General features: G+C 43.0%; 1 protein-coding gene across 2 annotated transcripts in view; it reads left to right on the forward strand.

The window, feature by feature from the left end:
- The first annotated feature begins 1,022 nt into the window (after positions 1-1,022).
- The window catches only part of trit1 (tRNA isopentenyltransferase 1), a 48,010-nt gene continuing 23,962 nt past the window's right edge, over positions 1,023-25,070 (forward strand). Inside the window, exon 1 of one of the 2 annotated variants that reach the window (XM_026155997.1) lies at positions 1,023-1,410. In XM_026155997.1, coding sequence (XP_026011782.1) covers positions 1,252-1,410 — 159 coding nt within the window. In that variant the 5' untranslated portion in view covers positions 1,023-1,251. The remainder of the gene's footprint in view (positions 1,411-25,070) is intronic. The other variant, XM_026155996.1, reaches the window with a different exon arrangement.

Raw genomic sequence — 25,070 nt, forward strand, 5'->3', positions numbered from 1 at the left:
TCACTGGTTTCTGCTGTAGCACAGTCATAGTAGCAGTGAATTCGTTTTGGTTTTTTTTGTTTGTTTTTTTTTTTTTGTTTTTTTTTGGGACCTTGTCTCAGCACTTTTCTTTTTCCTGTACCTCATAAGCCTCAGTGTATGAAGAGTAAGTCAGAAAAGTAAATAAATTCCATGGTTTGACTTCATAAATCAATCATTTGTCTCTCTTTCTTGAGTATATCACAGAAATCAGACAATCAACAGCAGAAACGGGAAACCTATTTGCCAGTCAGTGTTGTTGCACTGACGTATGCGCACGCAGTAGCGCTTCACAACATAGTCAGCTGGGAAAAAAAAAAAAAACCTGAATGGCCATGGGGAGGTCTTATCAGCAGGAAAAGCTGCAAAATTTGAGAAAAATAGAATTAAAAGTCCAAAATTTATGACATCCTTCACATTTTCCAAAGCTGTCTAGTGGGCCAATTCTGGCCCTCAGGCCTTGTATTTGACACCCTTTCTTTAAAGTTTTATTCTGGGGGTAAAGCTGTAAAATTTTTGAAAAGCTTTTCCTTTTGTGAGGTACAAACAGCATTGCAGTTTTCATAATTTTGGACTTCTACACCACCACAACAGGCTTAAAATGAAACAAGGATTCAATTAAAGTGCAGATTTGCACTTAAGCAGAGATAAAAGATCCTAGGGTAATTTGTGAACCCACAATATGAGCTCGACATGTGCAGCATCCAATTCTATTACACACAGACACTGTGAATGAGTGAACACAATCCCCCCGCTCCTCATCCAGTGTTTCTTCTATGCGGTCTCCAGGGTAACTCTTGGTAGCATCTTCACCATGGCAATAAACATCTTTGCTCACTACTGCAGAGCGCTGGCAGTTTCCATAGAAACAGTGCCAACTATGCGGTTAAATGTATCTGCAAAAAGCATCGCACGGGTACCCTGAATGTAGCAACGAGCGATCTGATTGGTGCAAAAATACAGCATCAAAGCCATCTACCGTTATGATAACTTGGTTGCTGGTTAATTCGGAACTGGACGGAACCGGTTACTGCCAGTAAAACCGTTTAATCCAGTCAATTTAATTTATACCAGCGACAAGACTGAACCAGTATAGTAGTAGTAATAATAATAATAATAATAATGTTACAGCAGTAACGGCTCCCCGTTGCTCGGCAACAGAACCCTCCTCCTGTCTCCTGTGCTCACAGCGCATGCGCGCGGTCGTCAGCTGGGCGCCGATGACGCAGCATCATGGCGGCTTCCACTCTGAGCGTGCAGGGTGCTCTGCGGAGAGCAATGGTCCCGTCTTTAGTAGTGATTTTGGGAGCTACCGGCACCGGCAAGTCTAAGCTAGCGATCGAGATCGGAAAACGGCTTCAGGGGGAAATAATCAGCGCCGACTCCATGCAGGTAGGAACACGAGGGAATGCGCAGGGAGTCCTTGACATGGCAGCCATTATGCTTTACATGACCCTCCGGTTGTTGAAATATTTGGAGAAAGGGAGAGCAAAACGTGAAAATAAATAAATAAATAAGGTAGATCCGAATTCAGAGAAGCAGCACGTCATGTAAGGTGGTGCTGACTAATAGAGAAGACGTAGAAGGCCAGATCAGTGCGCCAGATAGCAGACAATAGGAAAATAAAACGTCAAGACGTAAAATATGAAACTTCGTCAGACGGTCATTATAGCATAGTTTAACAGATGTAACGCTTACCTTAGAGGTCTTCGAGCAGCGGAGGGGTAAGTGTTTCAAAATTTGTCTGATCTGCTTTAGCTTTGGTTTGTAGCACCCACAGACTGTATATAAAAGATGGACGCAACCACCTTGATGTTGGTTTCTGGTTGCATTTTAAAACATCAGTGTTGGTACTTTGGCCCTTTTTGGAGGCAAACTTGACCGTATTTATTCTTCTATGGCTGAAGTGCACTGTCATCAGCTAAAGCTAGCAAGCGTAGTTAGCATAAACTGTGCAGGTGCAAACACAAAAACCTGCTAATTCAAGCTTATTAGCAGGTAGTAGCATTTCACCAAAGCTAGGTGCAAATCTGTCAGTTCTTTTCTGCCTCACATACCTCCTCTGAAGTTGCTCTGAAAGTTGAGATTGTCTACAGAGAAACCAAAAGTTTCTTCATAGCCACTGTCACAATTTTGTAGCTGAATTTGAGAATGAGTTGGTTTTGGAGCCAACTTTAGATCATTAGAGGAGCTGTAGTTTTCTGAGGTTAGCTCTTGGTTGTTGGATGGTATTATTCAGTAACATAAAATACATATACATATGGATCTCTGTATTATCAAGCATGAAAAATACATATAGGAAGTGCTTAATAGATGTCAGGACTTCACTCAACTATCACCATTTTTAGTGAGGTGTTCATTTTTACTCATTTATTTGCAATAAATAAGTAAAAATAAAAATCATACTTGTGTAGCAGTGAAGACTATGGTAGAGAAAGACTTGTCAGAGTGATATCTTTGGTTGGAACCTGTGCAGTGTTGCACAGCTTAAGCATGAATATAGATGAGTCACACCTGCAAGCCAAATCTGGCCAAATTTCTGACCAGGCACCAGAAAGTTTTGTCCCTCCTTGCTGCAGCAGCAACTTTACTGCACCTTCAAGCTAACAAGCTAGCTATCAGAGGATAACATCAAAAATGAAAAATGCTAATGGAGGCAGTCAACCTTAAGAGAGTTGGGAGACAGAGTAGTTTGTTTCATCATTTGGAATACACACCAGCACCCATAAAAAGTTATTGGTGTAGCTAAGGAGTGAGGAGTTTAAAGCGGAACTTGTACAAAGTGTGTCATTTGAAGTGGAGACGATAGGTTAAGGTAACACTTAAATATCATCTGGTTATTTACTGAATTCATTTTAATCTGATGTGACCTCAATATAGACTAATCAATGTTACGTCATTATAACTAAAAAAAGTAAAAACAAATATTATTTATAAGAGCAGAGCTACAGATTAAAAATGTCCAAGGCGAAGCGGTCAAAAGTCTGGCTGTACTTCACAGCAAAATATGCAAACTCAGCAGCCTGCAACAAGTGCTTTAAGCTGATACTGTGATACTGTCAAAGGAGGTAACACCTCAAATCTGATGAGACACCTGGCTACGCATAGCGTTTTTTTTAAAAGCCGAGAAATGCACCATATTTGATAGCTTGCTGTGAGACCTCACACCAAGCACATCTACTGCGGGTGTGGTCCCTGTTATCGGACCCAGAGTTAGCAACATCCCCCAAGAACCCGAAGAGTACAGTCCTGGCCCCTAGTCCTGCTAGTGTAGCAGAAATGATGACGGATGATGATGGCAGCAGCAGCCGTTCTTCTCTGCGTGAGTAGCTTAATGTTGTTCGTGTGTAATTTACGTTGAGTAGGCTAACCACGTTATTACATTAACGCATGTAAGGTGAACTAGCAAACACCGTCGTAGTTACATGCGGCTGTCTTCTTGTTTGATGGCAGATACTCCCTTCACCCTGGCCAAAAAGGCTAAAATGACCAAAGAAAAAGTGGAAAACAGTTAAACATGAGAGGTTTTTGTACTATTCTGGTATTTTAAAGAGTACTTAGCATAAATATTAAGCAACCTAACTAATAGGGTTCCAACTCCCAGCAACAACAAAAATAAATAAATAAAAAATAGGGAACCACCCTTCACGCTCCACCTCATGATGCTTAATCGACGTAATCAACCTTAATTTGATGCAGTGTGAAAAAAAATGCACAGAAATCAATTATTTTTCAAGAAATATTAAATAGATTCAACATCTTTCTTCAACAAAATTGCAGACTGCACAGATGGTACCTTCCCAAAGGAAAAAGTACTATAGCTTACTAGGGTATATATATTAGACTTAATAGTTACTATATACAGTAATTGACTTCTATTCATTTTACATCAAATTAAAACTTTGGGTGTCAGATAATTATTTATTAAAAGCTAGACATTTTAAATGAGAATAAGAAAGAAAAGTATGTCCTTGTGCCCCCTTTTCCCTGTTAATGCCCTATCGGCCCCCCTGGCTAAACTTTGCTAGATCCGCCCCTGCACAGTTACCAGCGTCAGCTACGTAGAAAAAGATCCTCGAGTAGAAAGTAATAATAAATAAATTCTAACAACAGCTTATCAAGCTTAAATGTGCTGCTGTTGTTCAGCCGCTGGTTTCCTCTTTCTGGTGCAAAGTGGGCCAAAAGCAAACTAGAGACACGGACTCGCGACAGAAAAGCCGATCAGCTGATCGTTAAGCAGTTTCACCATTGAAGTAGCAGCAGGAGAGGCAGTCGCTTGTTAAGCTTAACGCAGGAATGCTTTACAAACATTCAGAGATGGACTTACACACTTGCTTTACTTCTCTCGGGATAACTTTGTCGGAGATGAAATGCCGGGTTGCTAGCGAAGCTCCACATGCTATCCAGACCACCGACAGGTCCCGCATGCCACAGCCGCTCTATCACGTGATGCATACTGCTCCGACGTGCTAACGTTCTGAGGTGAGTTACGGCGTGTTGCAAGTTTTGTGAGGTGCTCTCGTTATATTTAATGGATCGGATTACATTTTTTTATTTTTCTCCGATATCCGATCCAGTAATTTAGGTCAGTATCGGACCGATACCGATACGTAATATCGGATCGGTCCATCTCTAAACGATACCCAGCCCTACATAACAGTCAGATAAGTCAAAATTTACTCAGCTCATTCTTCTTGTTTCCTCCACTTCCGTACCATTGATTCATTAATGTTGAATTCTCTCGCAGCTGCTCTATTCCCGTGTGGTTGCAGTATGTTAATAACTAACCTTGTAATGTGGATGGATTACAGTGGGGCAAAAAAGTATTTAGTCAGCCACCGATTGTGCAAGTTCCCCCACCTAAAATGATGACAGAGGTCAGTAATTTGCACCAGAGGTACACTTCAACTGTGAGAGACAGAATGTGAAAAAAAAAATCCATGAATCCACATGGTAGGATTTGTAAAGAATTTATTCGTAAACCAGGGTGGAAAATAAGTATTTGGTCAATAACAAAAATACAACTCAATACTTTGCAACATAACCTTTGTTGGCAATAACAGAGGTCAAACGTTTACTATAGGTCTTTACCAGGTTTGCACACACAGTAGCTGGTATTTTGGCCCATTCCTCCATGCAGATCTTCTCGAGAGCAGTGATGTTTTGGGGCTGTCGCCGAGCAACACGGACTTTCAACTCCCGCCACAGATTTTCTATGGGGTTGAGGTCTGGAGACTGGCTAGGCCACTCCAGGACTTTCAAATGCTTCTTACGGAGCCACTCCTTTGTTGCCCGGGCGGTGTGTTTTGGATCATTGTCATGTTGGAAGACCCAGCCTCGTTTCATCTTCAAAGTTCTCACTGATGGAAGGAGGTTTTGGCTCAAAATCTCACGATACATGGCCCCATTCATTCTGTCCTTAACACGGATCAGTCGTCCTGTCCCCTTGGCAGAAAAACAGCCCCATAGCATGATGTTTCCACCCCCATGCTTCACAGTAGGTATGGTGTTCTTGGGATGCAACTCAGTATTCTTCTTCCTCCAAACACGACGAGTTGAGTTTATACCAAAAAGTTCTACTTTGGTTTCATCTGACCACATGACATTCTCCCAATCCTCTGCCAGAGAGCACATGGATGATACAGCAAACTTCAGACGGGCCTGGACATGCACTGGCTTCAGCAGCGGAACACGTCTGGCACTGCGGGATTTGATTCCCTGCCGTTGTAGTGTGTTACTGATGGTGACCTTTGTTACTTTAGTCCCAGCTCTCTGCAGGTCATTCACCAGGTCCCCCCGTGTGGTTCTGGGATCTTTGCTCACCGTTCTCATGATCATTTTGACCCCATGGGATGAGATCTTGCGTGGAGCCCCAGATCGAGGGAGATTATCAGTGGTCTTGTATGTCTTCCATTTTCTGATGATTGCTCCCACAGTTGATTTTTTCACACCAAGCTGCTTGCCTATTGTAGATTCACTCTTCCCAGTCTGGTGCAGGTCTACAATACTTTTCCTGGTGTCCTTCGAAAGCTCTTTGGTCTTAGCCATGGCGGAGTTTGGAGTCTGACTGTTTGAGGCTGTGGACAGGTGTCTTTTATACAGATGATGAGTTCAAACAGGTGCCATTCATACAGGTAACGAGTGGGGGACAGAAAAGCTTCTTACAGAAGACGTTACAGGTCTGTGAGAGCCAGAGATTTTCCATGTTTGAGGTGACCAAATACTTATTTTCCACCCTGATTTACGAATAAATTCTCTACAAATCCTACCATGTGGATTCATGGATTTTTTTTTCACATTCTGTCTCTCACAATTGAAGTGTACCTCTGGTGCAAATTACTGACCTCTGTCATCATTTTAAGTGGGGGAACTTGCACAATCGGTGGCTGACTAAATACTTTTTTGCCCCACTGTATCTCAGTTGTTCTCCTGACTGAAGTTTGGGCCATTTACAGCATCCTGCCATGCGATTGCATTTGTCCATAACCCTCGGGAACCGTCACGGTACAGCTTCCTAGCTTACCCAAGTTCTACTAAAACATTTTTTGACAGATTTTTGAGCGCCGTGTACCACATAAAATCGGTTTGAGGTCAGTAAGTACAACCAGAATGCGAATTTGCCTTATAATCTAGTGCACCAGATTATAAGGCGCACTGTTGATTTTTGAGAAAATTAAAGGGTGATATTGCAAGTTTATTATTTTCTAGTGATTTTGAAGTTTGTTTAATCTTAAGGTTGAATGGAGATTTGTAGAAATGAGTGCAAGGACACAATTAAAGAGTGACTGTTATTCTTTTACATCAGGAAATGCTCCACACACACTATGAGTGGCTGTCGTGTTCAGGCTTATATGTCCAGGTGGCAGCCTACTTGCAGAACTGTAATCGCATTGCATGCATTTTATTGACTTGGTGGCGTCGTGGAAAAGCAGCTGTTTTTGCTGACTGCTTTAACCTTTATGTGGACTGCATTGTACATGAGTAGACTGAGCCGGATTTGCATTTTCAGGAAAATTGAAGCGTGTCAGAAAGTTGTTTTATGCCAACCTCTGATTCAGTTAGTCATCCATCCATTTTCTTAATTGCTTATCAGGGTCGTAGGGAAGGAGGGGACTGGACCCTATCCCAGCTGTCATAGGGCGAGAGGCGAGGCACTCCCTGGAAAGGTCACCAGTCTGTTGCAGTGCTGGTGTGAGTCTCATGAGTTTGCCAGCCTTTCTCCAACGTGGCTTTAAGACTGTTGTTCTGTTGGTGTTTTTCATGGTTAATACAGTCAGTATCACAGCATTGTATACTACACAGATATACCTGTTCACTCGAGTTGTTAAACTTCAAGCAGAGTAAAGGTTTGGTGGAGGTAGGGGTCAGGTAGAGGTTACAGGCTGTGTCAGTTTTAGGGAAATGAATGTAAATGAGTGCAATGTTCTCTGCAGCGATGGAGGCACGCCTCTTTGTGCGTGTCTCTGTGTCAAAGCAGTGACATTTAAAATCTCTCACACTTGTGTCATCCCCTCACCTCTCTCTCAGCCCCACCCTGCCGTTTGGTTCCCAGGCTCTGTTACCACAGCAACCAGAAAGGCACATTCACTTCTCACAGAGAAAGCTGGGTGCTGGTTTGAGTCTGGTTCATGTTATAGAACAGAAATGCACAGAGGGGGGAAAAAAAATCCAGCTATCCACAGATGCCGGTGTCCTGCGGGGCTTTCTCTTATTTGGTAACTAATCACATCTTCCATCACCTTCCTTCCCCAACCCCCGTCTACCTGCTTCTTGATGTGCATTGTCCTTGAGAGCGTCTGTCCCTGTGGGGAGTTGCCTCTTCCAGCAGTCACCTGGTATTGGGCAAACTGGGTTACACTAATAACATTTCAGCCCAGAATATCTCGGCAACCAGCGGCCCTGGTTGGAGAGAAATTGTGGCCTAGTTACAGCACGGCAGCCCCGTCCGCAGCCTCCTTACAGTATCTGGCCTTGTTGCCTCCTGTCAGTGTGTGTGACAGCGAGAGAAAGCCGGAGAGACACGCAGACATGGAGCGAGTGAGAAAGTGGCTGCTTATGTGAGAATGGGGCTGTGTATAGGCTAGAGCTGGCCTGTGTTGTCTTTGGGATAGGAAACAGTCTGGGCTTGTTTGGGAGAAAGCAGCATTGTGCTGAGCTGGTGCATATTCAGCGCCGTGCTACGCCGGGCCCGGCAGCTGAGAGTGAATGGGCACGCTGTGGCCACTGGGAAGTGCCTATTGTCCCGTGGAGAATCGGTTCCCACACTCCCTAACACTCCTATTGTGTTCCTTCACCCCCCCTCTCCTTCCCTCCCGACCACAGCCCCGGCCCCCAGCCCACAGTTCATTGGACATGCAGGGGGATATTATTCACTCATTAAACGAACATGCTATCCATGGCAAACGCACAAGTGGCTCGCTGTACTGTCACTGAATGAGGCTCTGACGAGCAGCGTAAACCCTCGGTTCCCAAAGTGGGGTCCAGGGACCAGCAGAGGTCCTTCAGTAAGAGCATTTGGAATTGGAACAACTGATTTTAAGTTTCACAGCCTTCATTGTTCCTGTCATCGCACCGGGTGTCTGCAAGTCTGAGCTGTGTTAAATAGGCAGTTATTTAAAGCTCCTGATGGTGCACAGAGAGAGAACCTCAGGTGCACATGTTCACTATTAGATTATTCCGGAACTGGGTTAGTAGTTGCATTACAGCATATCTTTAGCTAAATTTAACTGGACTTGATGCCCTTTTGCGTTTAATTTTCTGTAATTCCTTTTCTTGTACTGGTTGCAGAGATTAGATTGTACCATTTTTCTCCTTTTCCTTTTCTCTCCAATTTACAGGTTTCATTGACCTTTGATTCAAGTAAAGGTTCAATTAAAAAGGTCTTTGGGGGGGACTTAAGTTTGGCTGTTTTAATTTGATCATTGATCCACTGTGGCAAGGGGATGTGTATGTGTGCACACATGGTTTCCTAAATTAAATTTGAAAAAAAAAAAAAAGCTCTTTATAACAGAACCTTTATCTGCAAATTCTTTATTTATCAGGTAATTTGTGATAAATAAATGGTGATGCAGTGCTGGCTGGTAGTCTTTATTCTTCTCTGCAGTGCCAGGTGAGCTTTTGTTCAGCCACACATGAACCAGTTCCCCAGCTGATGTTATGTCTGGTTCCACTTGCATGTCCTCCAGTTGGAGCAAGTCTCCAGAACTGAAGTCGTCAGTAGCTGCAGTACAAAGCAGTGGAGCTGGAGCTCGTCCCACATTGAGACGATACACTCTCAATACAGCGGATTGTTCACTAGTAAATTTGTCACGAATGGCGTCCTTCTCTCTGACTGGGGGAAAATGGAAAATAAAAATGCATAAATGAGCAGCCAGAGTGACAGATCCACTCAGGCTGCTGTTACTGGTGACGCAAACGGCAAATCTTTGATCAGTTGTACATTCTCGGGAGGCTGCTGAAGGATGCGACTTAACGGAGGTGGTCATGGGGGAAAACTGTCACACAAAGATTCTCTTTGAGGGAGGGATGACTCCCAAATAAATCCGAAGCACCGTTTGACCAGATTTAAGTCCTGAACTCAGATTTCATTGAGAATTTTTGGACTCAGCTGGCATCAGTTTGAGTTGAAAAAGGCAGCCTGCAGTTTGATGTTTTGTCAAGGTTTTTCGAATCTCATTGTTTTGTGTGTTCTCATTGTTCTGTGATTTGTGGATGTTTGTGTGTACAGCTGTTTAAGGGGATTGAACCGAAGGCCTTTGTTCCTTTGTGGGGTTGACTGGTTCCAACTTAACAGCAGCCTCCTTGTAAATAGTGGCGTCCACAGATGGTTGAGTAGCAGATTGTCGCCAACTGCCCTTGATTCCTTCGAATACACATCCAGGCAGCGTCGTGCTCTGAGTAAGAGTTTAGGTAATAATGTTGCTCTAGTCTTCGGTGTATGAATGAGATTGTGAAAAGGCAGACTGTGCAGACGTTTCCCTCTAGAGAGGAGAGATGTGTTCACGCACTGCCGCCGTGCTGATTGGACATGATGCAGAATTTGGTTGGCTCAGACGAGCTTTTGATGAGCTGCGACAGACGGACATTTGTTAATCAAGCATCACCTTGAGAGAGAGGATGATTTGTCAGGGCATCACTTACTTACTGACAGTGCTTTGCAAGACATTATTGTTAATAACAAACTGTTGAAAGGTACTCTGTGGATCCCTCACTTTATTTGCCACTGCCCATATTTTCAGTTGTGATTCAGGTTTGTGATATCTGATAGTTTGGGCTTCTTGTACAACAAACACATGGGATATTTTGTTTTCCCAAGAAAATTTCAGGACATCAGCAAATTTTAAGAGACATCTGAGACATAAGTGGAAAATTGTGGATGAGCGTGTCTGTAAAGACCCAACAAGGATCCAAACTAAGAAACGTATGAGCCTGTTGTGTTGTTTTTGCAGACACATGCAGATAGTAGGGAAACAGGTCAAGACAGTTTCAAAAGACTGGTGGCAGGTAGAGCAGCTCGTTGTTGTCATAAAGCTGTAGTTAAGTGCTGTCTTTGTTGGGTATTAAGAGTTGTCCACTCAGGAAGCAGAAGTCCGGATGGATGCAGTGAATGAGGGCATGCGGATGGTTGTTGTTCCAAAAGAAGATGGTAGGGTTAGGGCGCGATGGAGGCAGATGATCTGCTGTAGCAGCCCCTGAAGCTAGTAGCTGACAGAAGTATTGGTAGTAGTAGAAGAAGACCACCTAAGTACAAACATGCAAAACCAGCAATACAGTTTTGTTAATACTTCAAATTCAAAGTTTGTGCACATCTTGCGATATTTTCTCATGCTTTTGTTTATTTCCCACTTTTTTGTGCCAAGGAGACCAAGAACTCCACTCAATTAAAAAAAAAAAAAAAACGAAACAAAAGTTATAATGACCGACCTGTTTGAAAGGCTTTCGGCTCTTCGTCACACGCTAGCAAAATGGAACAGATGACGCAATAGTTAAATGCCAAGCCCTGCACACGGGTAAATATGAAGATCAGTCAGCAGCGGTTGCATCCGCTCACATTAGATCAGATTGTTTTTTGTTTGTGTGAACAGATTTTTCTCGCTTACTCACAGTCGCACGTTGAATGGATTTACTAACAACATATTCATCTCCAGGAACAGCGTAAAAGCACAGCGCTGGACTGTGTGAAAGGCGTGCCTCGCAGGGGTGGGGATGGGGTCGATTTACAACAGGTCGTGCACATGCGCGCCGTATATCTTGTGACCCTTCGCTTTATTCGCGTCTGAAAGAAGGTGCCGCTGTGTTTCTCTTAAGGACTGCATGAGCGGCGAATGGGTGGATGATTTGTCAGGCTTACTCATCTGCTGCCGAATGCGAAAAATGGGCCCGAGCAGCGGGAAAGCTGCCTTGTGTCATCGTGGCTCTTATACTCCTATGAAAGTGGAGGAGGAGGGGGGGGGTCTTTTGTAGTGAAAAACACCAAAGGGCTTATTTGCCTTTTTAAGTTGTAAATTTAGAACGTGATGGTTGTGTCGCTGTGATTTCACTCCTGTGAGGCAGCTTGCTCGTTCACAGGCTATGCTTATTACCGGCCAGAGCTTGTTACACTCACACACACGCTACACATGCATGCTACGCACAGAGGCATGGTGCTTGTCTACACATCAGACACATCCTACACTCTTATATCCCTCTAATTCTCAAGCAGTCATCCCTTCCTCCCCCTCCTTCGCTCTCATTGTGCGTGTCTCTCTCTGTGTGTCTGCCGAGCCTGTGACCTGTCTGGGCTTTGACAGATCGGTGTGCATTGGAACTTAGGCAATGCTTCCTCCCACATCCAGTTTATTATGTACCTTTAGAAGTAATCTAAGCCAGTGTAGCAGAGCTCTAGAAAAACAACACAAAACTGACAAACTCCTATTTTGTGTGTCTCTGTGTGTGTGTAAGTGAATTGCAGTCTGCGGGTGTGGTGATGCGGTCAGGCACAGTCAGGCAGCATGGGAGAGGAGGATAGCAGGATGGAGGAAGAGGAAGAGAGGGGGCGGTGGGGCTACGCCATGAATGATTTATTAGTCTGGCATTACTGGGCCATTCCCCACAGAGAGACAGAGGAGAGGAAGATGGAGGGATAAATTGTTGAAGGATGGTGCCTTGAGGGGAAGGAAGGAAAGAAGGGGTAGAAAGAGAATGGGCAGTATTCATTTGTGAGCGTAACCGAGGAAAGGATTCCTGGAGACAGAGCTTACAGTCTATGTGCCGGAGCATGTGCCGCGGCCTCGGGGAGGCTGAACCGTGCCATTATCGACAGCTTCCCTCTGACCACGCTGTTGGTTTTTGATCAAAGCTTTCGGTATTTTAGTATTAAATGTTTAGCACGCTGTCGCTTTGCTGTTTGAGCGCTGCAGTGTGATTTAAATCATCATCGTGGGCTCGCTGAAATCGGAGCTCATGAAATACAAACTGCAGCACAAACACAGATTAGATCTGCGTTTGATTTGCAAAAACACTCGTGTGTTACTAAGTAACATGTGTTGATCAGACGGTGTCCAATAGTTTTTTTTTTTTTTTTTTAAGCAACATATGGTATTAATGTGACGAGTTATCATTTTCTTTTTTCGTAAAATGTAACATTTATTAGCCTCTCACTGGGACTATGAGCATGAACGTGCATCACTTAAATGTCATTTAGACTTTTGCGAACTTTAATTATAGCCTAAGGATTATGAGATTACACCAATCAGCCACAACATTAAAATCCACGCCTACCTTGCACAGTAGTGCAGGTCCCCTTAATGTGCCTAGAAGAGATCTGGACTCATGGTAGTACCCTGTGGGTTGTGGGGTGGGGCATGTTGGTCATATTCCTTCAGCCGTTCTTGGACATGTTTTTTTTTGAGTGGACTTTACTTTGTTTTGGAGCCAGGTGCAGAATAAAATACATCTTCTATTACTTAAAGCTTCTGTTTAATTGAAAACGGGATGAAAATAACAGATTAAAAGTTTAAACTGAGAAGTTTGACTGCTGTTTGAAAAATATGTGCTTGCTTTGAATTCAGTGGTAGCAACATAGTTCAGAAAATTTGGAACCGGGCAGCAAATTGTTGCAGAAACAGTGCCATGGTTAAAAACTGCTTGTGTCATCTCACAACTAGGATTGGAAATGAAAACATACAAATTGCATTATTGGTGTCTTTCAGGCAGTTTGGTAGTTTAGTTGTGACACACACATATGGCGCTGTCAATTAACAGCATTTACCATAAATCCAAAGCACATCCAAAGCACAACCTCAGTCTGCGACTGGGGAGAGTGCCCGCCCTATGGAAGACATCCTGCATCGTCCCGGTCCCCAAAAAGAACCGGCCCAATGAGCTGAATGACTTCCGACCGGTGGCACTGACGTCACATCTTATGAAGACTCTAGAGCAGCTCTTCCTCAACCTCCTCCGACCACAGGTACAACATGCCCAGGACCCACTACAGTTTGCATACAAGGCGGGTGTCGGAGTGGAGGATGCCATCCTGTACCTCCTACACAGAGCCCACTCACACCTGGATGGGGGAAAAGGAACGGTCAGGATCCTGTTTCTTGACTTTTCCAGTGCCTTTAATACCATCCGGCCCTGTATGCTTCAGGAAAAACTGAACAGGATGGAGGTGGACCCCTGCCTGGTCGCTTGGATCTCCGACTACCTCACCGACAGACCACAGTACGTCAGGCTGAAGGACATCACGTCTGACACAGTGGTCAGCAGCACAGGAGCACCACAGGGAACTGTGCTGTCCCCTCTTCTCTTCACCCTGTACACCTCTGACTTCTGCTACAACTCTGAATTATGCCACATTCAGAAGTTTGCAGACGACACAGCCATCATGGGGTGTATCTGGGATGATCAGGAAGAGGAGTACAGAAGTCTGGTGAGGAACTTTGTCGCATGGAGTCACACAAACCACCTGCAACTCAACACCTCAAAGACTAAGGAACTGGTTGTGGACTTCGGGAGGTCTAGAGCAGGTCCACTGCCGGTTCAGATAGAGGGGGAGGAGGTGGAGGTGGTCAACAAGTACAAGTACCTCGGGCTGTGGGTGGACAATAAACTGGACTGGTCATGCAACACAGAGCACCTGTATAAAAAAGCCCAAAGCCGACTGTACTTCCTCAGGAGGCTGAGGTCTTTTAACATCTGCAGGAAGCTCCTGAGGATGTTTTACCAGTCGGTGGTTGCTGGAGTACTTTTCTATGCTGTGGTGTGCTGGGGGAGCAGCACAGCAAAGAAGGACTCATGCAGGCTGGAAAAACTGATCAGGAGGGCTAGCTCTGTGGTCGGCATGAAGCTGGACACTCTGGTGACAGTGGCAGAGAAAAGGACATTAAAGAAACTGATGGACATTATGGACAATGCCAGGCATCCTCTGCACACGGCCATTAACAACCAGAAGAGTCTGTTCAGTGACAGGTTGCTTCTCCCAAAGACAAGAACTAACAGACTTAAAAACTCCTTTGTCCCACACGCCATCAGACTGTTTAACTCCTCTCTGGAGGGGAGAGGGAGGGGAAACAGGAGGACAAAGGAGGGGGGAACAACTAAGCTGTAGTGCCTCTTCACCTCACTGTACAATACCTTTTGTGCAATACTTTTGTAAATAGTCAACAGTGCAATAGACCTCAATACTTGAAATGTGCAATTCATTCACTTGTATTTTTATTTTTTATTCCTATTTATTCTATTTATCCCCTTCGTATATTTTATTTATATTGTCTCTGTAAAAAAAAATATATATATATATATATATATATATATATATATATATATATATATATATATATATATATATATATATATATATAAAATATTCTGTAACTTCTGTCGGTGCCGTGCTTTTTTGGAAATCGAATTTCCCAGAGGAACCCACCCGAGGGATTAATAAAGTTCTATCTAATCTAATACAGGGAATGATGATGATTTGAGTGACGAGCTCTTTGCCCTCTACTGCGTCAGGCTTTTGAATTTTATGGTCTGTTATCTCTGGTATGTCTGGCTTTTAAAGGAATTTTTTACATTGAGACTACATCCGGGAAATTTTAAGCAGCGGGTTGTATGGAACAGCTGTGATTGGCACATCATCAGATAGTAATTTAAGGTGTGATTCATATGCTTTTGCTTTGTGGAGTATACATTTTCTGTATCTGTGGCTCGCATTCACCAGATAAAAGCCGCGGGCCTCTCAACTTGCGCAGCTCCAGTCATTGTTAGTGGGAGATGGACATGCCTTTATAACAGAGACAGCTACAGCATCCTATAAGCAAAAAGTAAGCGTAGCTTTCAGCAACAAATCAGATTGTGGCCACAAGAAGGAAAGGAGAGAGACCGATTTACTTTGGTACATTAACTTATGTCTGTATTTAGCTTCTCGTGATGGAATGCCACAGGTCAAGCCTAACATTAACTGGCATAATGTTAGCTTATGATCCTCTGCTCTTGTTGATTATTCAGCGCTTGTCTGTTGTTAGGAGACGGGAGGGTCACATGTTTAATGTGCTGACAATATGTAAGTGCAACATTATATTGATGTTCATGCCCATTTGTTAGAGCCTTAACTTCATTTCAGGAGATGAGGTTTGAGATGAGGAGGAAGAGGATGACGTTTTATCCAGATGCTGGTTGTGCTCTCTCAGGTTTTCACTTCTTTGGTGAAAGATGATAAAACATAGCTATTATCTTTCATATCCAGAATGTGAAGCTGCAGATACAAATTTGTACCATGGTGGTACATAGTGTGTCATACATAGTATGTCATGCCTTTGTGACATACTTTGTCTGTGGCCACTCTCTACATAAAACATGATTGGTGGAACAGTGATGTTCATCTCGGCCACTGTATTCAATACAGCAGGCAACATGACAGCTTCCACAAACTGGGGCTCAATCCTGAGTATTTAAATGGATCAATTCTTTATATTTATGAATAATTACAGAAGCAGGGTTTGATGTCCAGTGCTGCACATTGCTTTTTGATTGCTCTCACTTGCCAGTCAGCAGTCTGGAGTGTTTTCATGTAAGCTTTTTTAGTATTGTTTTATGCTTGCCTCAAACTTTAAGTGAGGTGCTTCCAAAAAAAAGAGAAAAAGAGTGAGCGGAGTCGGGCCATGCTGCACAGTGAAAATTAGACTTTTAACTACCAAGATGAGCTTTATCCATCATTTGCTCCTAAATGGACTCATCTAATTTAGATTAATTCCTGCCACAGAAACAAATTCAGTGGATCCGAGTTGTGCGTTCCCGGGAAATTTGGAAAATGTCTGTATTTTCATTTTTCCGGCAGCTATCATTACAGAGTGAAATTCTGAGAGCACATTATTGAAATGCCAATACTTTACAGTCATTACATTGGTCCAACAGTAGTTTGAAAGGTCTGTTTCATTTCCCTTCACCCTTTTCTTGCTCTTTGTGTGTCTTATTTTGTGTCTCACCGAGTGATTGTGTGTGTGTTTCTTTATTCTTTCCTCACCCTTCTCTGTTTTCTTTTTGCCCTCTTTCATTTGCCCGTGCACCTCCCCTTTGCCTTTATGTGGCAGAGGAACAGCTGTCTCGTGCAGGGCATAAGGTTGGCCAGGCAGTCCGGCTGCAGGCTCCGCAGAGCTCAAACACTGAGCTCATTGTCTCACATACAAGCTCGCACACACACTCCCCTGTCCTACTCACACACAAGCCACATGCTCACATCCATTTAAAATCGAGGCAGGAAGGAGTAGGCAGCTGAACCCACATTAGCTGGGTTTCCATTGAAGTGCATCAGCGTGAATTATGACATCTGAAATTGGAAAAAGCTGAAAGTGAGGAATGCAATATGTGAAACATTTCATCAGCAACTTCTCAGAAAATGCCCTTTACAGTGTGTGCGGGGTGATCTAACACTGGGATGGTTTGGAGTAAAAATCACAGTGGTCTCTTTATAAGTAGCTGTAAAGTGTGCATGTGGTCGTTTCTATGAAGATGCTGGACTTCAGTTTAAAACTCCAAAGAGGATTTTCTGGTGTGGTCTTCAGCTGGTGTGAGATGTGACCAGCATTAGCTGCAGGCAAACAATTTGCTCACCTCAAATCTATCCTTTACCTTTTGTCAGCCTTTTGTTTCTCTAACAGCGGCCTCTTCTTTTCTCTCTCCAAGCCAGCTGAGAAAGGAAATTTTTTTTCTCCCCACATCATTTCAGATGCTTTCTTAAAGAAGGCGCCCGATTGTGCTAGTCACCCAATCTCAATTTTATTGTGACATCTTCTTCCAGTTTCCTCCAGAAGACGTGTAAACACGATTAGGCGTGTTGATTTTTATCTTTGATTCCTTTATGACTCTGAGCTTGAGCATCGCTCCAATTTGTAGTTCATTTCCACCGCCTCGACTGGAAGTCTTAATTTATTTCTGATTTTATTTCCTCTCATTTGCAGCTCCCCCTCAAATTGTTTTTCCTTCTGTTCATATCTTCCATTCAAGCAGTTCTTTTCTCTTTTTTCTTGTTTACACTTCTACACGTCTGCCAGCTCTTGCTCTCTGGGTGTCTTTGTCCTCTTTAAGGCGAAATTAGAATCATCACCTGCTTTTGAATGAATGAATGGCACAAACTCACTTCATACATATATATATATATATATATATATATATATATATATATATATATATATATATATATATATATATATATATATATATTAGGGGTGCAACGATACACAAAATTCACGGTTTGGTTCGGTTCGATACTTTGGTGTCACAGCTCGATATTTTTTCGATACAAAAAATGTTCATGCTTTTTTAATTTGTCATTTATTAAAATTATAAATATATATTTTAACTCAAAAGTACAGTTTTTAAATTTAGTGTTGCTGAAACAAAGTAATAAAAAAATAAATCTATCTGATCGAGAAATCACTCATCTTTGGAAAAGAGAGTTTATTACAGAGAAATGGCTCTTTCCAAAATAAAAGCTATACTATACGCTTCTTCTGGGCTATATTCTCAGCAGCATATTAAACATATCAGGTCCCCATAAGGAGAATCATGTGCTAACGGCTGTCTAAATGACTCGGGTAAAGTTTGTAGCATGCATGCTTGTTGTTTTTGTCTGCTTCCACTTGTCTTTGCACTAGGATGATGTTGGCAATGTGCAGTCATATTCATTTTGTTCCCACTAGTGCTGTCAGCGTTAATCTGAAATGACGTTAACGCCACAACACGGCAAATCTCCGTTAACGAGCTACCGCCGATCGCCCCGTGCGTGGGGCTGGACGGCCAACACGTTAACGAGCTAACTGCGCTAACGCAGTAGTTCCCACCCATGTAATTGAGCATTGCGTGGCACATCCAACATACTGTTTTACCTTTGTCCATGACGCGCTTACCTTCAGGGTCATACTTCACATGAAGACCAAAATAGTTCCAAAGGCCAGATCTGAATGAGGGTGGGGGAGGTTCAATTTGCCATGTTGCAACGAGCTTAACTTCTGTCTTGCTAGCTTGTGCTGCGCTCAGTGGATCTGCGCTCACAGTGCAGCCTAGGCGGAGTAGTCGAACGCAGATCCACTGAGCGCTCAACACAGACAGCATCGTCAGAATAAAAGTTGATAAAATAAATTAAACTTTGTATTGTATTGTGATGTTAGTTAAAGCAGGGGGGGATGCTAAATTGACCATACAGAGCTGTTTCAAAGTTGTCTTTGGTTTTTTCACCATGTGACTAACAAAGTTGTGTTAATATGCTAGGTGGGGTGGCTCAAAATGAGACACACAGCCATCCCTGTATGTCTTTCTCTATAATTCTATCTACTATACACACAGAGAAATACCAGCTGTCTCTCTGAGCATCTATCGGTCTTTCTTTCACCATTCATGCTGCCATCCTTCTAACCATCATCCTGTCTCCTCTCGGTACAATCTGTGTGAGAGTGTCTGTCAGAGACAGAGCAGGAAGGCTGCTGGTAGATAATGTGTGCAAATTTGTGAGGGAGCATCCTGTTCTCTGTAACAAGTACACAGCGCTGTTCTGTCTCCTCTTCTGCCCGTTCATCTCCTTTCATCTCTCTAAAGCTGTTGTCCTTCCAAAAAAAGAGAAACCCCTTTAAATCTTCATCCTCCTTGATTTGCTCTTCATATCCTTCATCCATCTATCCATCCATCCTTCCATCCGTTCTTGCATCCAACTCTCGCTTGGCTGAGGGTGGTGTCGTGCAGAGAAGCCGTAAATAATTTATCTGCCTTGGTTGTTCTGCCCTGCACTGCTCCCCTCTTTTGGATGAAGAACATTTTGAGAGGTACACGCAATCCACACAGGCTCTGACAGAGGATTTGATCAATAGCCTGCACAGCTCTATTGATTAACACGTGTAGTGTATGTCAAATTATAAACAGTTGTATTTTGTTGCTGACTTTGAATGCTACAGGAATACAAAAAGATGCTTAGTAGCAATGTCAGGCAGGTTTCAAGAGGATGTGGGCAAGGCGTGCACCACAAAATACTTCCTAAAAAGAAAAACAACTTTGAGATATTACAAAACAGCAATCTTTGGTTTGTGCTGACTTAATCATTCTGAGCTTAATCTGACTGGGTGAAAATCACAATATAAGACGAGTAGATTTGGAATATTTTACCCCAAATTAATGCAGAACGATTGGAAGCAGCATCATGCAATAAGCTAGTTATTGAGACACGCTCATGAATACAGCTTACAGATGCAGTTAAATGGAAACAGAAACAGCCCCAAAACTCTAAAAATTGCAAAGGTAAGGAAGTTAGAATGTAGTTGTTTCACTTCTTTATTTCTACCTTATTTAATGAGTGTGTCCAGTTACAAGAACTCGAGAACATTTGTAATGTGTAGGGTTTTTAGTTTTTTTTAACTTGTTTACACTTTGCCTGATTCTTGCTTGGTTCCCTCTGGTGGGCAAACTGTGGCGTGCCAACACTCAAAACTTGGATTGGGGGTGTTTCTCCCATCTCTTCTTTACTTTTTAAATTTTGGTTTATCGGTTGTTATAAATCCAGACACTGATACATCGGAAAACGGCTAATATGTATTTGGGGCGACCGTGGCTCAGGGGGGTTGGGAATCGCATCTGTAACCGGAAGGTCGCCGGTTCGATCCCTGGGCTCTCTGTCCTGGTCGTCGTACTGGTGTTGGCCAGAGGGGCCGATGGCGCGATATGGCAGCCTCGCTTCTGTCAGTCTGCCCCAGGGCAGCTGTGGCTACAACTGTAGCTGCCTCCACCAGTGTGTGATTGTGAGAGTGAATGAATAGTGGTATTGTAAAGCGCTTTGGGTGCCTTGAAAAGCGCTATATAAATCCAATCCATTATTATTATTATTATTATTATAATATTGGAATAGCTTTGGGGAAAAATGGTATTCCGACCCTATAGCAGATTTCCAAAGACTTTAAGATGTGGTTGCCTAACACACATTGGAGATGTTCAGATACTCAGAGTTGGCTTTGCCTTTACGTTGCCACACGTTGGTATACCAGTAGTGGTGTATATGTCTGCTGATGATGAACAGTACATATATGGCAAACAAGCTTTCACGTAAGACAGAGGCAGTGGTGGCTAATATCATTCCTCCCACACGCCATCACCACTTTATCATATAAATACAGCCCTGAGGCCACGTTCTGCACAGCATCTGTGTGTAGTCTACTGTCATCCATTCAGAGTATGTGATTGTAGCTCAGAAAGTGAATCCCCCTGAAGATGCCAGGAAAACTTTGTGAAACCCTTTCAAGTCAAAAATTACCAGTGGACCTAAATCCTGTCCACATAAAACCAGAAGGCTGAGTTCAAAAAATATATATATAAATAAAATCTTGGTGAAACACACTATTATTCAGTATTTCAGCATAGGAAAATGCAGCCTTTAATCAAAGCAGACAGCCAGCTATTAAGACTAAAGCACCCTCCCAAATGGACACACAAGTGTTATTTGTTTAGCATGAATGGACAAATGGATAAAGTCACTCTTTACGTTCACTTGGGAGCAGTTTTTTCCTGCCGTGAAAAATGATGAACGTTACAAAACCAAAGATTCGCTGTTGAACGAGTCGGAGTAGTAAGAAAAAGAGAAAAGAGAAGAAAAGATGAGACAGCTCAGAAGTATAGGAAACTTATGTGAAAAGTCAATGTATCTTTCAAGAGTTCATCAATCATCCATACACCAGCCTATGCATTCTTTATTCCTTTTTCTTCTCTTTCCCCTCTGCTTTAGAGGGAATATCTGCCCTGATCACCCCAAGTTTACCTTCCAGTGGCAGTCAAGGAGTACTCTTTGTCCCACCAAGCACTCCTGAATGCAATTTGTGGTCCATCTGCGTTCAGGTTTTTGTTGGGACAGCGTGCAGAAAGGGGGTTTTCACCCTCCACAAACGTGCTACCGTGTAGTCGTCCAAAATTCCAACCACATGTTGTTGGATGCAGATGGCCTATGCATTGGTTGAATGCTGGTTGTGTGATAAGTAGGTCGTAATAAAGAAGGGGCGCGCCAGCGGCATTCATCGGGGACCAGAGAAGCATTAAAAAAATCATCAAATATCAAAAATGAAAAGCAAAAACAGTGGCCGCAGTAGACGCTTTATTGTTTTTGACATTCGGTTTAACTTTAGCTGTTTGTAAGCTAGACCGGTTGTCAGATGTTTTTGCCACTGCCCCAATCTGACAACAAATACTCGCTGCAGGTAGATGCCGAATGCCTTCCCCGTAATTCTACTCAAGCGTAAAGGAGGTCATGTACGCCCACTGTGAATGACCATCATTCAACAGAGATTGTCGAGCACCAGCTATCACCCACCTATAGCGCAGTCTTGAGATTCCTTTCCAGGTGCATGAAGATAATGGTGGGGTGTGTGATGGTGAGGTTGGGCAGCGTTAGCGTTTAACACCTTGGCCCCCAGGACGACCTCCAAGGAGACAACCACACTAGGGGTTAAGTACCTGGGACTTCAGGTTCCATCAGTTGTTTTGGAGCTCAAGAAACTCCTTGGATAATAAGAGGTTAAACATCTTCTCTAACCTGAAGGTTGCTCTTTTCAAGGACTCAGACTACCATGACCTAGATGACTGAGAACCTAAATGGACATTAGCTCAATTGAAAACCCATTAAAATGACATTTTTAACCGTGTCTGGGCTTGCAGCACAGTCAGCCAGGACAGGACAAATTTCCTTCACTTAAAGTAATTCTCCAAGAAAACTTTAAAATGTTAAATACTATTAGACCTGACAACTCTCTAACGAACAGCAAACCAAACTGCATCATTCAGGAGCTCCAACTCTGCTGAACGATAAATATCATGAGTTACTTTTCTTTCAGGGCATTTTATGACTTGATCCGGTTGTAATGATCTCTTGATCTTTTGTCTCTTTTTTGTGTCTGATTATTACCGAGCTTAATGATACACTCCAATTTCCCTCCCACTTGTGCAATGGATGAATTCAAGTTTCTTTGTTTCCTTATTCTGTGATCCAGAAAATATTAGATATTATGTCATCAAATGACTTCTGTAACTGAACTGTAATTGCAAATGGGGGGAAATAATTGGTTTGTACAAACACATGTGAAGGTGAACATATTCAGTGCAAATTAAAAACATCTCAGTTCATGTAAAAAGTAACTGCAGATGGAGTGCACATGAACACCGAAAGGGAGCGCATCAGCTTTTGATGTGTGTGATCATCTCAGACATTTTAATGCTGGAGAAAACGACTTTGAAGTTTAAAAGGCTGAACACAGCTTCTAACAAGAGAAGCCTAGCAAGAAATGTGCTCTGTATCCCAAGATATCCCTTTCTAAAACTCTCAACTCTGTTCGAGTGTGAAAATCATGACGGACAACTGTGTGACACCCAGCTGTCACATTCCAAGAGGGAGCTCCATTGCTGGGTGATGTAAAGCTGACGGGAGATGCGTGTCATAATTTGCAGGGATGGCCAGAGCAATTTGACATGGAAGACGGACAGCACTCATCCTTCCTTTCCCTTAATAGCTCTGTGACCAGCTTCTGACATTGAAAGACACACGCACAGTCTCATACTAGCCCAGATTTCAATCCCCGACCCTATTTGTTTTATAGAAGCTATTTTTGCTGTGTTGCCCTGGGTTTTATAATTTCTCAGATTGAGAACATTCAATAAACATGCGGTCTTACAGCACATAATATAGCCTGAAATACTGTTTTCAGCATGCTCTATGTAACTTTTACATAACACACCCTTTTATTGTAAATGTCTGACTAGATTGTAAAGTAACTTTAAAAAAAAGAGAAACCTTTCCAGACTCTCACTGTGACTTCTGACACCCTGTGGACTAATTTCTGTGGGAGAGACTTTGGCTGTGGTGATGTGGTACTTTTCAGTGCTTTGCCTCATTGCCTTTCTCCTGCTCCTTAAGTCAGCTGTGACCAATGCTAGCAAATGTTAGCTTTGAAATGGAGTCCACTAATTACCAACTGGTACCCAATGCAGACCATAACACAAACTCCAAATTAGGAGAAGACCCCCCCCCCCACCAAACACTTATGCGTCATGTACTATTTTGCTAATTATGTTAGCGGGCAAGCAGGCTAAAGTTAGCCAGCTAGTTGCTGCATTGGTTATCAAGCAATTTCTTAGCATTAGGAGTTATTACCTAGGGTTTTTAAACATAATACTACTCTGTAATTACGTGAAACTATTCGACCATATTCAAAAATAGTCTTTCACCCCAAGCTACCCTCAAATGTCTTTTTTGCACTAGGTCAGATATAAAATCAGAGTTACATTTATTGCTCAACAAGGATGCTGTCAGCTGGCTAGCTGTAACTTAGCTAGACAGCAAGTATCTGAAATGGGTACCTTCATGAAGAACAAAAGTATGTTTTCTATCTAATGAATGTAGAAAAGTTTGTCTTTTTATAGAGTCGTTGTCTCCAACAATGAAAGCAAACTTGGTAGCAAAGTGGTTTACAGCAGCGGTCCCCAACCTTTTTTTGCACCACGGACCAGTTTATGTCCAACAATATTTTCACAGACCGGCCTTTAGGGTGTCGCTGATAAATACAACAAAATAAAACCAGTACCGGTACCCAAAAAAAGAAGCTTTATTCATAGGGGCAATCGTGGCTCAAGAGTTGGGAGTTCGCCTTGTAATCGGAAGGTTGCTGGTTCGAGCCCTGGCTTGGACAGTCTCGGTCGTTGTGTCCTTGGGCAAGACACTTCACCCGTTGCCTACTGGTGGTGGTCAGAGGGCCCGGTGGCGCCAGTGTCCGGCAGCCTCGTCTCTGTCAGTGAGCCCCAGGGCGGCTGTGGCTACAATGTAGCTTGCCATCACCAGTGTGTGAATGTGTGTGTGAATGGGTGGATGACTGGATGTGTAAAGCGCTTTGGGGTCCTTAGGCACTAGTAAAGCGCTATATAAATACAGGCCATTTACCATTTACCATAACGCACGAAAAGACCCAGAGAAACAGAGTTAACGATAAAAAAAATAAAAAATAATGATATAAACAGATAAAACCCCGTAAACCCTACATTTCACACCCGAGCCTCAACTCTCGTGGCCCAGTACCAAATGACTCATTGACTGGTACCGGTCCATGGCCCGGGGGTTGGGGACTGCTGGTACACAGTGCTTTGTTTTGGTCGCAGGCAGATTACCCTATTTGATCGTAGTTTCCATGGGGGATTACTTGTCTGCAAACGGAGACTGTTCCCTTCAGAGTACAAGGTTGTTCCTTTTGAATGACTTTGGCTGCATTCTCAGTTTCCAGTTTGTGTTGCACTTTTTCAAGCTTTACTGAGGGTAGGTTAGTAGTCAGTGTTTGTGGAGATGTTGGTGTCTTCCATGCAAACTGCAGGTGATCGCAGCAGTCTGATAGTAACTAAAGCTATCGCAAGGAGGTTTTTGGTACAACCTATTTCACCTAAGAACCTCCAGCAACCACCAGCCAACTGGTCAGGGAACACACATTTTTCCCTCAAGACCGGTGGTTGTATGTGCATGAGCAATGTGCACATGACGCTAAACAAGAAACCTCAATCATGCTAATTATGTT

The sequence above is a fragment of the Astatotilapia calliptera genome, chromosome 22 (assembly GCF_900246225.1).
Source record: "Astatotilapia calliptera chromosome 22, fAstCal1.2, whole genome shotgun sequence".
In the NCBI taxonomy this organism is placed as follows: domain Eukaryota; kingdom Metazoa; phylum Chordata; class Actinopteri; order Cichliformes; family Cichlidae; genus Astatotilapia; species Astatotilapia calliptera.